At 48.5% G+C, this 15438-nt stretch overlaps 1 protein-coding gene across 1 annotated transcript; it reads right to left on the bottom strand.

Moving 5' to 3' along the window:
• Positions 1 to 1601: 1601 nt before the first annotated feature.
• LOC128341644 (zinc finger protein with KRAB and SCAN domains 7-like) lies at positions 1602 to 13973 on the bottom strand. The gene is made up of 6 exons (XM_053288035.1): positions 13641 to 13973; positions 12490 to 13131; positions 11863 to 11986; positions 9137 to 9216; positions 8765 to 8891; positions 1602 to 3590 (listed from the first exon to the last, which is right to left on the bottom strand). The coding sequence occupies exons 2-6, from the start codon at positions 12901 to 12903 to the stop codon at positions 2707 to 2709; spliced, it is 1629 nt and encodes a 542-aa protein (XP_053144010.1). The 5' UTR covers positions 12904 to 13131; positions 13641 to 13973; the 3' UTR covers positions 1602 to 2706.
• Between the last annotated feature and the right edge of the window lie 1465 nt (positions 13974 to 15438).

The following is a 15438-nucleotide window of genomic DNA, read 5'->3' as shown; positions in this document are numbered from 1 at the left end:
AGTACGTGTGGCCTTCTTCCATGCACAAATTACATCTCCTTTTCCGACGGCAATGCTCGGTCCGGTGGCTGTGTTCTCCGCAGCGGGAGCAGGGCACTCCGCGGCAGTAGGCCTTGTAATGGTCGTAGCTGCCGCACTGGAAACACCGGCAGCTGCCCGCTGTACCTCGTGACCGCCCTCTCCGCTCCCAAGAAGAAGTACTTGGGGAGGTGTTTCAGGCAGCCCTGGGGAGACGCACCACCGTGCGGTATTCTCCCATCCAATACCCCTTCTCCTCGTGCACCTTCTTGGGCACCATCAGCACTTCCGCCTCCTGTTGCAGGCGGAAATCCACATCCAGTGCGGGGATGGTGGTCGTCCGCCACGCGACCACGAGCACCCGGGTGTCCTCCTGGTGCAAGGACAACAGCTGGAACCCCTCGAGGAGGCTCAGGTGCTGGAAGTCCGCTATCTTTGTCTTGGCCCAGAACGCGTCGTAGGCCAGCTGGCCTCTGAGGCTCACATCGACCTCCGCGGAGCCTGGCTGCTGCACGATGCCGATGACCTTTTGGTGGGGGAAGCCCAGAGTTTCCTCCACCCATTGGTCTCGTATGTATTCTCTCAAAAACGGCAGGCGGCTGGGCTTCTTGAGGGTGTACCTGAAGCGGACGATGCGTTTCGCCACCTCTTTCCTCTCTGCCCTCCTCTGGTGCTTCTTCTCTTCCTCGTCGACTGGCTCGCGATGCCTCCTTCGGCCCCTTCGTTGATGTGGACTGCCGCTGTGATGCTCGTCTCCGGTGTCCATGGCGCTTTCGGATCTGCTGCTGCTGCTGCCGTGCGATCTCTCGCTCACTTCTCTACCTGTCTCATCAGTAACTGTTTCTCCTGCTTCCTCTTCCTCCTCATCGTCGTCGTCACTCATCATGCCACTACTGCCATCCCACGTGGTTGTGGCTGGAGCGCCGCCCGCCTCCTCTCGGGGTTGGAGAGGGGGGGAGGCCGCGAAATCCAGCCACCTTGCGGCCCCCTGGAGGTCTTGCACCTCCTCCGCCGTAGCCAGCTGACCTCCTCCTTGGTAGACGCCGGTCTGTGCTGCGTAATTGTTGGCACGTTGCCGCGCTCTCCTCAGCTGCTCCGTCTCTCGGAACAGCGACCTTCGCACAGGGGGACTTCCAGACGTCCTCCCTCCGAGTCTGCCTCCCTCCTCCTCCCCTGCTGCTGCTGCTGCTCTTTCTGCACTTCCTTCTCCTCCTCCTGCTGCTTCTTCTTCTTCCTCCAGTTCCGCTTGGGCTCGGATCCAGGCGTCCAACGCACTGTTCCCGAGATCCGCTGGGAACCCTCCCGGCCCCCACGCGTCACCCGCCGTGGGGGCGGCGGCCTGCCTTCCCACCCGTGGTGGTCTCGTCACTCCTTCCTCTCTCCGATCCGCTCTCCCCCTTCCTCTCCCTCCTTCGCTTACTTGGGCGTAGGTTCTGTTCCGGCCGGTGGGGTCAGCCCCGTTGCCTCTCCCCGTCGTCGCCGCGGTGCCGTTCTCCCTGCCTGGAGGTGTCCCTCCATTGGGTGGGGGCGGCTCTCGGTGTGGAGCTGTCGTCCCGGCCACTCTGGTGGCTGCTGTCCCTGCTACTGTTGGCACTGCTCCGGCTGCCGTCGCCGTCGCCGCTCGGCCGCAGATCCGGAGCCAGACCCCCAAGGGAGGTTCCTGCCGTGGATCCTGTTCGTATTCCCCTCGACAGCTCCAAGAGCTGCGCCTGCAACCTCACCGCCGCGGCTGCTTGGGCTTGTGCTTGAGTGCTGAGCGCTGCGTCGAAGAGCTCTTCCGCTTTCGCCCCGTGCAGCCATGACCCTTGCAGCATGGGGATCGCCCTCTGCCACGGCGTGTTCCTGAATTCCGGTGGGTTAGGGTCAGGGTCAGGGTCAGGGTCAGGGTGGGTTAGGGTTAGGGACCTTCCAAGGAAACTGTCCAAGGCTCCTCTTATCCCTTGCAAGAAACACAGATAGATGAAAGTCCCCCACTTGTCTTGGGAGGGTCCCCCAGATAGTGACTTTCCAAACTAAAATGGAAGCAGATGCTTTACAGCTAGGAGAGGAAAGATAAACTACTCCCAATGAGCCCACAACTCTCTCCACATATAAATAATTTCTCCTGTGTGGATTCTTTTGATGGAAAGTGAGCTTTGAGCTCTGCCTGCAGCTCTTTCCACACCTGGGGCACTGAAATGTTTTCTCCCCTGGGTGGATTCTTTGATGGGAAGTAAGGCTTGTGTTCTTGCTGAAGCTCTTTCCACAATTTGAGCACTGATATGGTTTCTCCCCTCTGTGAACAATGTGATAGTAAGTTTCCAGTTTGTCCTGAAGGTCTTTCCACATTCTGAGCTGATACAGTTTCTTCCCTGTGAGCATTCTTGGATGGGATGTAACAGTGAGGTCTTGCAGAAGTTCTTTCCACACTCGGAGTATTGTTACAGTTTCTCCCCCCCGTGTGCGTGTTATTTGTGGGAAACTAGGCTGCTCCTGGAGCTGAAGTTCTTTTCACATTCTGAGCATTTATAGGATTTTTTATCTTGAGTCAATTCTTCAATGGGAAATAAGTTTAGAGTAAGTCCAGAAGATCCTTTCACATTCTGAGCACCAATATGGTTTCTTGGTGTGGATTCTTTGATTGTAACTAAGATGTGAGGAAACTCTTTCCACATTCTGGGCATTGATAAGGTTTTTCTCCTGTGTGGATTATTTGATTGGAATTAAGGCTTGAGTTTTGGCAAAAGCTTTTTCTACATTCTGAACATTGTCAGGGTTTTCTCCTGTGTGGATCCTTTGATGGGAATTAAGGTTTGACCTCTGCCTGAAGCTCTTCCCACATTCTGAGCACTGGTATGGTTTCTCCCCTGTGTGGATTCTTTGATGGGCACTAAGGCTTGCACTCTGGCTGAAGCTCTTTCCACATTCGGAGCACTGATAGGGTTTCTCCCCTGTGTGGATTCTTTGATGGGAACTAAGGTATTTGTTTTGGCTGAAGCTCTTTCCACATTCTGAGCACCGATATGGTTTGTCCCCTGTGTGGATCCTTTGATGGGAATGAAGGGTTGAGCTCTGGCTGAAGCTCTTTCCACAATCAGAGCACTGATATGGTTTCTCTCCTGTGTGGATTCTTTCATGGGAACTAAGGTGTGAACTATTTCTGAAGCTCTTTCTACACTCTGAGCATTGATATGGTTTCTCCCCTGTGTGGATTCTTTCATGGGAGCTAAGGTGTGAGCGATTTCTGAAGTTCTTTCCACATTCTGAACACTGATATTGTTTCTCCCCTGTGTGCATTCTTTGATGGGGAATAAGGCTCATTTTGCAAGTGAAGCTCTTTCCATGCTCTTTACATTTGTATTTTTTCTTATCTGTAGCAATTCTTTGATTACTACTACAGCTTGACTTGCTGGTTAAGATTTTTGCATGTGGAGGGCATTTATTCTCTCTCTTCCCTTCACGGTACCTTTTTTTGTTTGGAAATTCATGGTAGTCAGAGCATCCAGAAGCAGAAGATTTCTTAACCTCCTCCTGCTTTGCTACCCTATTCTTTCTCTGCTGTTCAAATTCCTTCTTGGCTTCTCCTCCATCATCTGCCAAAATAAAAAGAGGGGGTGGAGGGAAATAGAGCTTCAGATCACAAAAGAAACCCAATTGACTGCTGTATACAAGAGTATGCATGGGGAAGCAAAACTTGCCACATCCTAAAAAGTCACTTTCGATTGGCTCTAACTTGCACACCAAACCCTTCAGCCAGTGCCAATCACTTCTCCTTCTCTCCTTTAACCTATTGCCAGCATCACTTGGTTGCTGAATTTCTCTCTCTTTTCTTCTGCTGCTCTCTGTCCCCAGTGTGTGCACCGGCCTTATTCAAAGGTCTGGGTGGCGGGGGAGAAGAGCAACCGTTTCACCCTAAAGATCAGCTAACTGCATGAAGCAGGAGGGGAGCCCCGAGAGCTTAAGTTGGAGGCACTGCAAGACAGGGGGGCGGGCTCACGAACTATCCATTGCTTCTTTGCCCAAGTGATTGCACCCTCCCACTTTGCAGCTGGCTGCACACAGACACACCCCCATCCTTCTCTCAGTCCAGGCTCCCTCAGTTCCCATGGCAGAGACAATGTGGGTTATGGAAAATATATCCCCAGAGTGCCTTCCGTCTGCAAGACTCAATGTTGACAAGGACTCTTGTTTTCTAGACTATGCTGGACTGTGGAAGCTCATACTGAAAAGAGAAAACGGAACTAGAACCTGAACCAAATAAGGAGAAACCAAACATTTTGATCTGTATCATTAAAAAATCATGCAAGCAAACTCAAACTCAGGCTAACCACTGGAATGAGGCCTCTGAGCAAGGATACCATTTAGGTGAGGGAGTCCTTGAAGAGAAGGCAGTTGATGCATTTTGGAGTCACAGGTCTTGGAATATGTGTAAGGAGTAGACTGGAAGACCCACTTTATATGCATCTTGTCAAGTTGAGAAAAGGCTGAAGAGCTGATTCGAATCAATGGGTATAAACTTTGAGTAGGAGGATAGGGTTTGAGAAAGGGTTGCCGGTTTTAAAAATTCCATTTGCAACACAGATTTACATGGCAGGAAATTCTTAATAGATGTGATGTTAGGGCTAATGTTGTATGCACAGCATACAACCAAGACATTAAAACAACATCTAGTTACATCCTGACTAAAGTGTGCCATTGAGTCAGTGTCAACCCCTGGCGACCACAGAGCCCTGTGGTTGTCTTTGGTAGAATACAGGAGGGGTTTACCATTGCCTCCTCCCGCACAGTTTGAGATGATGCCTTTCAACATCTTCCTATATCACTGCTGCCCGACACAGATGTTTCCCATAGTCTGGGAAACATACCGGCGGGGATTCGAACTGGAAACCTCTGACTTGGTAGTCAAGCCATTTTCCCACTGACTAATAATAAATGATAATAAATGGAAGAGTAAGGATTGTTTCATCTGTGAGGAGAATGAGGGATGGTGATGGTGTAAGGTATAAGATAGGATGTGTGGAAAGTACAGCATTCTATACTGGGGAAACAGGAAAGCCATTAATAAAAAGATAAAAGAGCATTTGGCTGATACGCAGCATAATACAAGTAAACTGTGGGCGATTCACATGAGAGGGAAAAACATCAAGCAGATGCAACACAAACAGAAGTGTCAATAGTGGCAGCTGAAGGGGATTTAATGAGGCGCAAGATTAAAGAAGCAATGTTTTTAGAGCAATTGCAACCCAATATTAATGTAAAGGAAGAGATGAAAGAAGCCATGAGATATATTGGCCATTGAAAAGGTTAAAAGATTTGTTTGTTTTCGTCCAACCCTTCTCATTTGTTTCTACTTTCAGTTTGGCTATTGTATTTAAGGCTTGAAATGTTACGTTGATATGCCAAACAGAGCACTGATGATGGTGTTTTACATTGAAATGTTTGCACAGCTCGTACATGTCTAAGTTTATTTTACATCCTGGTTTTGCTCATTAAAGAGATCATTTTGAAGCTTTTGTGAAGTATCGTCATGCACATTTCATCGCTGTTATTTTATCTGTGTTCATATGATCACAAACAGTTCACTCTTGAAGATGAGGGAAGCCTTCCTTCTTTCAGTACAATCGATTCTATATTCTGAAGAGTCTGTGCAAAATAATGACCTACAGACTAATCAAGACCTTCCCAATGACCTACAGGTAGCAAATTTTGTATACACATTTTGTCCACTGAAATTAGCTGGGTGCACTACTTTTTACACTGGAATATGCTTCTTGTAAAAAGTAGTGTAGGTTTAAGATTTACGTTTTTTCTTTTGTATTTTTTAGTAGAAAACGTCGAAGAGAATCATATTTTAACTGTTATTCTCAGATTTTTAATGCTCAATAATCAGATCAATAATTTACAAACATCATGCTCAAGAGAAGCAGATCTCTCAGATTCAAATTTACTGTGATTCAAATTTAATAAAACTTTATATGACAAATATCTATATACCATTTTCCAACAAAAGTTCCCAAAGCAGTTTACATAGACATAAATAAAATGGCTCCCTGTCCCCAAAGGGCTCACAGTCTAAAAAAGAAACATAAGACAGACACCAGCAACAGCCACCGGAAGGATGCTGTGCTAGGGATTGATAGGGCCAGATCCACCCCCACACCCCAATAAAGAGAATCACCATTTTAGAAAGGTGCCTCTTTGCTCAGTTAGTAGGGCTTTAACTGCTTGCTTATTTATGGCCCATGCTGCCGAGATCAGGCTAGTACTGTCTGCCACTTTGGGGATCAGAAAGGAATTTTTCTTCAGAGCAGATTGTCCAGAGATCCTGGAAGTTTTTCACCTTCCTCTGTGCATAATGTTTGAAGTTGAAATCCTACACATCTCAAACTGTTTTTACTCGCCTTTTGCAGGTACATTAATAAAACATTCTGCTATTATATATTTAATTTCTTGAACTTTCCTATCAGTGTAATCCATGCAAAATGACTCTGCCCAGTCAACGACAGGTCTCACCTCTTAGTTTAGTATAATCATAACCAGGCGTGTAACAATGATCGGGCAAGGGGAGACAGTCGTCTGGGGGCCCCACAGCTTAGGGGGCACCCAAGAGACATGTCATGTGCCTCCCCTACCCAGCGCTGGCCCCAGCTTCCTTGATTAACTGTATTTTTTTAAAAATGTAAAAAAAAAATTCCACCTTTGTTCAGGGGCATAACTACAGGCACGACGACAGGCCATTATCTTCCGCCGAGGAGACATGCCTGGAAAGCTCATGGCAGGTTTTCCCCACTGCTACCCAGGACATGGTGGCCCTGGCACAGCACCATTCGCCAACTTCAGGGGGCATCGCGGCCACGCGGCCACCCTCCAAACTGGCTGGCTGAGGTCCAGCTGCCCTCCAAGTCCTGAGCTGCACCCCGTTTTCTGCTCCCACAATGCTCTGGGGTGCTCTCATTTGCATGCCTGCCTGCCACAGCTTCCTGCTCACACAGTCCCACCCCCGGCATCTGCTTAGCGAGGCTTTCCGAGGAGTCAAGGGATTCCTTGATCGCGTTAGGCAAAAGTTTCAAAAATGTTCAGAGGCTGATCCAAATTTGCAGCCCCTCAGGGGTGAAGACAGAGAGAAAACTTCAATCCCTCACTTCCATTTCTTTTGGAGGGAAGAGGAATGACACTTCTGCAGGTAGTAAAATTGAAGGTGTGGGTTATGGGTTTAGCCGGGGAGCAGAGTTCAGCAGAATAAGAGGGGAATCCTTAAATGCTAAACGGGGCTCTCCACCCCTATCTCCCCCGTAAACCTGAGCTCCACTTTTAGATTTTATAAAGTGCAGGCAGTTGGGGCTCCTAGAACAAGCCCCACCCTTCCTCCTCTGGCTTTTTGCTTACCTCTGCCTGAGAAATTGTTCTGTAGGATTAGAAAGAAAACTTACTGTTTGACACTCGTTTACTTTGGGTTGGTCCTAAATAAACCTCATTTTGGTTTGCAGATTTTCCTTCTGTTCCTACACCAGCTCCTAAGATTTTGGAAAAGACCCCCCCATTCCCCCCCCCTTTTTAAAGTGAAGATTGGCAATATACAGACATGCCCCATTGCCACAGAAGATTTAACAGGAATTGTAACGCAGGCAGGACTATGTGGAGACAACCCAAAGTAATTGAGTGACATCCATAAAGCTATAAAAAAGGAAAGGAAAGGTTGTGGTCGAGTTGGTGTCCACTCCTGGCAACCCAGAGCCATGTGGTTTCCTTGGTAGAATGCAGGAGGGGTTTACCATTGCCTCCCCCATGCAGTATGAGATGATGCCTTTCAGCATCTTCCTATATCGCTGCTGCCCGACGGTGGGGGGGGGGGGCGGGCCCATTTAAGAATCTTGTCTCAGGACCCACTCCAACCTAGTTACGCCCCTGACCATAACAACAGTTAGGGAGCAAAACTAAAGAAGGGCAAGAGGCCTCCCTCAAATACAGCCACCCAACAATTGGTTTTTCTGAATCCAAGGAAGGCATCCAAGGAGTAACAGGCAATCCTGCCTCCACCCACAAGATATCATTCAGATGCTATATAGAACATTTTATTTAGGATCATTATTCATATTCCAGGATGTATTATTCGCTGGCATCCAAGAAAAGAGCCAGATTAAGAGTGATTTTAATTGCCGTGCCTCCATTCACAATAGGCAGGTGGTGGTGGTTTTCCCCTTTTAATTATTTTACATGCATGCAGCTGAAAGAGTGGTGTAAAAAAAAAAAGTCAAGTAAATTTCAGACATTTATTAGTCACAGAGGGGACATCTGAAACCCTGAAGACTGAAAGATGTGTTTGACCCCTAAATTATGAGCTGGCTCCTAGAGCCAAAGGAAATTTTTCAAGGCCTGTGAAAATTCCTCCTCTTGGGACTCCATTTAAATTTGGAATAGGTGCAAAGATGAGAGAGAAAACAGATTCTGAAGAAAACATCAAAAAGGGCCATATCCTTATGTGCCAATACCACACCCAGAGGTGGAAATGATTCCATGATCACAAGCAGGGGCATAGCTAGGGGGAGAGAGGGCCAGTGTTTACCCTTCTCCCTGGCAGCCCCTCAGAGTGAGGAAGATAATGAAGAAAGTAGGGAGGGGTGGGGCTAGGGGACCAGGGTTCTTTGAACCCATCCACTCAATTATAGCTACACCTCCAATTACGAGATCATGGAATTGCTTTCTCTGTAAAAACCCTCTTGTTCACTAACGCAGACCAAAAAATAGGAGCAGAGAAGAATAGCCTTACCCAGAGAGGCCAGATGCCCACAGAATTCCTCTGTAACTTCTCTGTGCAGAGCTCTTCGGTCTGGATCCAGCAGAGCCCACTCCTCCTCCAAGAAATTCACAGCCATCTCCTCAATAGTCACCAGACCCTGGCATAAGAAGGAAGCTTTTTGTTGCCACAGATAATGTAACAATTGAAAGACGGCACTAGTAGTAGAAAGTTCCCCTTCCGGCCTCTAAGCTACCCCAGTGGCCTTGAAAGACTTCCATCTGGGCAGATTTTATATCCTAAGCCAGAAGCGGGAGGTTGATTCTTCCAGACCCAGGGAGATGCTCAGGGGACAGAAGACCCCAGGCTATGCCGCCTCCTCCTCCAGCATGATTTCTCTCCTACCTGTTCCATTTGCAGAGAAGCCATCTCCAATCCACCAGAGAGAGAAGGCCTGGACTGAACAGCCAGTGTGATCTTGCCACCTGGGAAAGAGAACAAGGAGGACAAAAAATTCTCTTAACTGCCAGGCCCCACTCAAGGGGTCTGTCCTTCCCTTTGTAAATTTATTATTATTATTATTATCAACATTAACATTTTCTATCCCTGCCTTTCAGTCAAACTCTCCAAAGATCATGGCAAACAACTCATTTTCACAAGAGAGGAGAACCACACAAACGATTAAAGCAAATAATAACAGTAGTAAAGCAGTAGTAATAGCAGGAGCAAAGGGAGAGGAGGGGAAGAGAGGAGCGGGAGGGAGGAGGAGGAAAGTAAATAATCAGCGGGGGAGGGGGGCTCTGCTCCATGTGCTGGCATTAAACCGCCCTGAGCCATTTCGGAAGGGCGGTATATAAATCAAATAAATAAATAATAATAAATAAATAAATTGAGGGAAGCTCATCCACTGTGTACATAAGAAAGGGCCTTCTCTGTTGCTGCCCCCAGGCTCTGGAATGCTCTCTCAGTGAATGTCCGCTCCTTGACATCTGTGGCTGTGCTCTCCTGGTGGGTGTCCATTCTCTGGCATCCGTGGCTGCTCTTAAAAACAACTGAAAATGATTTTATTTGTTCAAGTGTTTCTCCCTTAGGGGTTGCCAGTCTCCCCTTCTGGGTGCTCTGTTTTGCTTTTTATGATTGTTTTTGGTGTTTTATGGTTTTAATATTTTAATGTGATACTGTGGAATGTTATTTTTATTAACTTCCATAAACCACCTTGGGATAAGTTTTATGAAAGGCAGTATATAAACTGAACAAAAAATAATAATAAATCAGTTGCAAGGGAAAAAATATCTTGGAGAGTGCCGCCTTCTGCATGATCCCCACTGCACATTAAGGTCATCTGAGGAGCTCTGTCTCTGCCACCAGTACATCTAGCGGTGACTCAGGCGGGCCTTCTATGAAGCTGCTCCTGGGCTGTGGAATGCACTCCTGGCAGAAATCTGTGATTAGAGTTCATTACTGTCTTTCAGGAGAGCCCTTAAAACCTATCTGTTTGGTCTGGCCTTCTAGGGTTTTTTAACTGTTTTCAATTGTTTTAAACATTTGCCCTGGTTTTTCAGGGTTTTTAAAAACTGTTTGAATGTTTAATTGGTTTTATTCTGTTTTTTATACTTTTGATTTTAATTGTTAATGGGTTTTAATTGTTTTTATTCTGTTGTAAACCGCCTTGAGACATTTTGGAAGGGTGGTATATAAATCGAATGAATAAATGTATAAATAATTGAAAGCGGGCAGTATTCAAAACCAGAAAGAATAAAAAAACAGCTTCAGCTCCTGTCAAAAGGCAGTTAAGGTGTATACTTGATGGGACTGGTAGGTGTAGGGTATTCCAGAGATGAGGCACCACAACCAAGAAGGCCCTGCTCAGAAGGTAGAGGCATTCTGAGCAGAATCTCCAAATAAGAGATTAAGGGCCAGGCATGCTCATACAAGACAGAAAGAACTTCTGCCATATTGAGAGAATGAATACCTTAAATATGACTTTCCCCCGGCACCCCATATTTGCTCTTGATGGCCCCCTCAGGAGGTCTTGCTTTACATCCCTCCATTTATCAATTTAGCTTCTCCCTCCCAGATCCCACCCCTTGGAATTTCCTTCTCAGACACTCAGCTTCTGACCCTAAGTGAAAACATTTGGAATTACTAAGATACTTACAGCTTTATCCTGCTGAATCTGTTGAATTTTACTCTGCCCATCTGCATTTGTATTTGTTACTTGGAGGACTAATTGTGAGGGAGGGGTGAAAGCAAGCTAGTTAAATAAAATACATAAATATTTCATTTACCATGTTTAGAACCTGCAGCTTATCCATTTTTTTGCACATGGAAGGGAGGATGTGGGGACTAAAAGAGGTGCGGGCTTTCTAGCAAGACATTTACAGAGACCATTTTTTAGGAAGCATGCTGCATTCATTGAATAGGAAGCAAATTTAAAGTACATGAATAGGTACTTTTAAAAAACCCATAAAGAGATCATTACACATAGATTACTCTTCATCTTCCTAGCATGTGGCTCCATTTCTTTTTTCTTTAGCACTTCTTACAACAGGGAGCTTAAAACTCTTCAGTGTACAATTTGCATTTACCCTTCCCCCCCCCTTGGGAAATGCTTCCCTACACTGGAGAATTTTTAGAGGATCCCTGGATCAGGCAGGTGCAAGGAAGCAGCAGAAATACTCTTTCACCCCTCTTCCCTCCATAGGAAGCAGCAGCCATCTCACCCATCTCTTCTCGTGTGGGGAGAAGTGCGGGGAGTAAAGTTTACAATCACTAGCAGAGGAACGTGTGGGGGAGCAACTGTGTGGGGGCTTTCTAATTTACTTATGACAGGGAAGCTAATGAACTGTGGGCTCTAGGCAGGTGAGAGTTCCTGGCATGCACAGAGACTATGCACAAAAATATGGTATTTGTGTGAAAGCAATCTTTTCCCAAACTGGATCTTGGGTACAACTGAAAGTGCTGGATTGGACACAAAGTAGTCAAGTTACTCATCATTCAATTAGGACATGAGGCTGGAGAGAAGCTTTCCCCAGCTCAAAATCTAAAAAGAAAGGGAAAAGCAGCTCTCAGACTTCAGGGATACTCAAAGTGAAGGAGAGCAAGATGAAATATTCCCCGTTACTCCCTACCCCTTAAGGTGGCCCCTGTGTCATCCTCTGGCAACTTCCCCCTGAACAGCAGCTTCTGTCTGGGGTCTGACAGAGTCTTCTGGGCCTCAGATAAATCCGTGTCTGCTTTTGATAGCCTCTGCCCCTGTATGACAAAGAAGGGAAAGGAGAGAGGAATCAGAAAATAATTTACATCCAACACTACTTTCTCCCATATGAATCTAACTATGTACCAAGACTTTCTTTTGGCACACTGCGCCATGTTCTTTCCCTTTCTAAGAGCCCTGGGATAGGGAAGGTCACAGAATCGGCTCCCTTCAAGCTGATGGTGGGACAGGGGTGGCTTCAAGGACAGGGAAGGGTGCATGCGCACACGGTACTTCCGGCCAAAAATGGGGCAGGGGCGGCAGGGAGGTACACTGCTGCCCCAAAATGTTTTTTTTAAAAGAAGCACCAGCGGGGGGAAAGTGGCGGGAGGGGTAGGTGCACCCCTCTCACCCTTAAAGAACACACACACCCCGCCGGCGCCGAACCGTGGGGCACAGTTCCGTGCACACCACTTCTCCTTGCCACTCCGTTGTTGCAGTGACCAGAAGTGGGACTGGAAATGCCATGAGTGCGTGTTACCAGGATGAAACATACTCTCACCTCCTCCTGTTGCTGCTGTGCCTGCTTCTTCTTCCCTGCCTGGCTCAGGATGAAACTTTCTGCTAGGGCCACCGCCTGGGAGCTGGTCTCTGCTCCGCATTCTCTGACCCAGATCCCCATCTCCAGGGGCAGGATGGCCAGGAACTGCTCCAGGATCACCAGGTCCAGGATCTGAGCTTTCGTGTGTCTTTCTGATTTCAGCCACTGGCAGCAAAGGCTATGGAGTTGGCTACAAGCTTCTCGGGGTCCTTCGGCCTCCTGGTAGCAGAACTGCCTGAAGCGCTGGCGCTGTACATCAGAGGCAGTGAAATTCTCTCCCAGCATCTTCTGCTCTGTCCTTTTCCAGAATTCCCCAGCACTTCCACCCTCACGGCCTCTAACTGCTCTAGGCCTAGCCAATTCTTCTTCCTCCATCTTTTGTCTGTAGTCCAGGGCAGCCTCCAGGAATACTCAAAGGTCTCCCTGCTCTTTGGCCAATTTCTCTCTTAATAGAAGAGCTGCCCAAACAGGTGGAGCTAATCCAAACAGGTGTGAAGGCAACACCTTTCTCTCTTGGCAACGTTACATTCTGCCGTGTAGCTGGAGGAAATTTTGCAAGCAAATCTGGGCGATTCTAATCTAGGTAGTGGCTGAGGCTTCTCCCTGTACCAAAGTCAGATGGATGGTAAAAGTCACAGAGAAACCAGAGACTGGAGGGAGGATCCGGCTTCACCAGCTGAGCACTGACCAATCTCCGCACAGCCACCTGGCCACTGCTTTGCCCTCCTGCGCAACTCCTCCCTCTGTCTCCCTGCCTACGCTTCAGCTTCCCTCTCATAACTACTGCTAAGTGTGCTAGCAGTGGTATCTTTACGGGGCCCAGAGAAACGGGGCCCCCAATATTTGGGGGGGGGGTGTGTGCCCCAGATCTCCCCTGCCTCGCCTTGCCTCACTCTACCACCGCCGGGACTGCGGCGCCACCCGTGTGTGAAAACCGTGCAGGGAAGCGGCAGCGGTCGGACATGCACCACTTCGCGGCCGGCTTTCCGCCCGCTGCCGCTATCAAAGTTGCTGCCTCGCCCCCTTCCAACCTGCGGCCTCGCTGGGCACTTGCCAGCCCACCTCCCGCGTCCTGCTGCTGCTGTTGCCGCCAACGCGCACTTGACACCCACCACCAGGTCCCTAGAAGGAGTCGATGTTGTCGGCAGATCAAGGAAAGGACCCTTTCGGGGGCGGGGCGGAGAACGCGGGCAAGGAGACGCTTCCTCCTGGGTTCTCTCTAGGAGTCTCCTCTCGCTCCCTTTAACCCTCCTCCTCCCTCCGGATTGCTCCAGACTTGCCTTGCCAAAGTGAGAACAGGATGAGAGGAGGCGGCGGTGGGTCGCCTGGGCAGATCCCCTGCAGAGGGTCCACGCCCTCCGGGGCAGGGAGGATCAGGAAGCCACTGGGAGGCAGACACGACACGCCGCCCCACCCGCCTCTTGTAGCAGGATCTTTGCAGCGGTAGCTTCTAGCCGGGAGGGAGGGAAGCAGCTTCCGCACGGGGGTCGCCACAAGGAGCCACGCAGGTCTTGGACCCTGTCGCCAGGAGTCGCTGGGGGTGGCGCGGGAGGCTGCCGAGCGAGCAAAGAATCAGGCTACTCGCTGGGCCACAGGTGTGCGCCACAGTGCCGGGAGCCAGGGAGGGCTGGCGCAAGGCTGTCGGGCCAACGGAGAGCGAGGCGGCTCGCGTGCAGCAGCCGCCACCACCGGTCCATCCAGGCGCCGGGTGGTGCAATCGCTCTGGTCGCCCGCCCTAAGGACGGGCCTGTAGTCTGGTGGCTATAGGCCACCTCCAGCCTCAGAGGCAAGATCAGAGGCGTAACTAGGGAAAACGGCGCCCGGGGCAAGCACTGAAATTGCCCCCCCCCGCGCCACGCCCCCCCCCCCAGCATATATCTGACTGAAACACAAACAGAGACATGTCTAGGGAAAATAGCGCCTAGGGCAAGCACTTAAATTGCACCCCTGTCCAAATATCTGACACTCATCTTTCAGATAACTTTACCATAATATCAGCTCAACAATACAAGTAAAGCTCGTTGATCTCTTAATTAACAAATTATAACACTACAACTGCACCTTCCTTGCTTTCACTGATGCAAATTGGTCTATGATGTGATCAAAGTCAGTTTCTTCTCTTTCTGCACTCAGCAGAGCAAGGTCACAGAGTTTGCCTTGACCCATGGAGGCTGTTCATGTACATTCTCAATTTGAGAATGAGAGCAAGTAAGGGCAATGTACATGGACAGCCAAACACTTTTGCAAAAAGGCTGAAACTCCTTTTTGGAAAAGGGGATTGGTTTGGGGGTTTTTTTTGGCACTGCCAAAAAAAAAATCATACAAAAAGGGTTTCTTCTTATTTCTAGCCAAAAGATTTTGACAGCCATGATCTGGGCTCTGCCCCAGAACCTGCTCTCAGTTAGGAAATCAGCCCTCAGACAGATTACAGAATAGCAGAGTGCTTCTGTGCATGCATAGCATGCATCACTACTAAGTAACAATCACCTGCCCCCTACATCTGGTTTAGCAGGCTTGGTGTTCAAATTAGGGGGATGCAACTGACAGTCAGTCACCTTAAGTGGCACAGCCAGGAAATGCAGAAGGTTGCTGGTTTGTATCCTCACTGGCATGTTTCCCAGACTATGGGAAACACCTATATCGGTGAGCAGCGAAATAGGAAGATGCTGAAAGGCATCATCTCACACTGCACGGGAGGAGGCAATGGCAAACCCCTCCTGTATTCTACCAAAGAAAACCACACAGCTCTGTCTGCACCAGGAGTTGAAATTGACTTGACGGCACACTTTGCCTTTACCTTTAACTGACAGTCAGGTTTGAGTTATGTGGCCCATTTAATTTTAGAGACAAGCCACTGTTATCACATGAGTGTGGCTAGTGACGCCCAAAGAGATTTTTTACTTAGTGTGG

Source organism: Hemicordylus capensis, chromosome 2 (genome assembly GCF_027244095.1).
Source record: "Hemicordylus capensis ecotype Gifberg chromosome 2, rHemCap1.1.pri, whole genome shotgun sequence".
In the NCBI taxonomy this organism is placed as follows: domain Eukaryota; kingdom Metazoa; phylum Chordata; class Lepidosauria; order Squamata; family Cordylidae; genus Hemicordylus; species Hemicordylus capensis.
Note: the sequence above shows the minus strand (reverse complement) of the source record. Positions and strands in the feature narration are given on the sequence as shown.

Excerpts from the sequence above, each read along its gene's own strand:
- LOC128341644 (XM_053288035.1), bottom strand. The coding sequence starts at position 12,903 with ATGGAGGAAGAAGAATTGGCTAGGCCTAGAGCAGTTAGAGGCCGTGAG. Across the intron at positions 9,217-11,862 it reads CACAGGGGCCACCTTAAGGG|GTGGCAAGATCACACTGGCT; the intron begins GTAGGGAGTAAC and ends TCTCTTTCCCAG. Across the intron at positions 8,892-9,136 it reads CTTCTCTGCAAATGGAACAG|GGTCTGGTGACTATTGAGGA; the intron begins GTAGGAGAGAAA and ends TTCTTATGCCAG.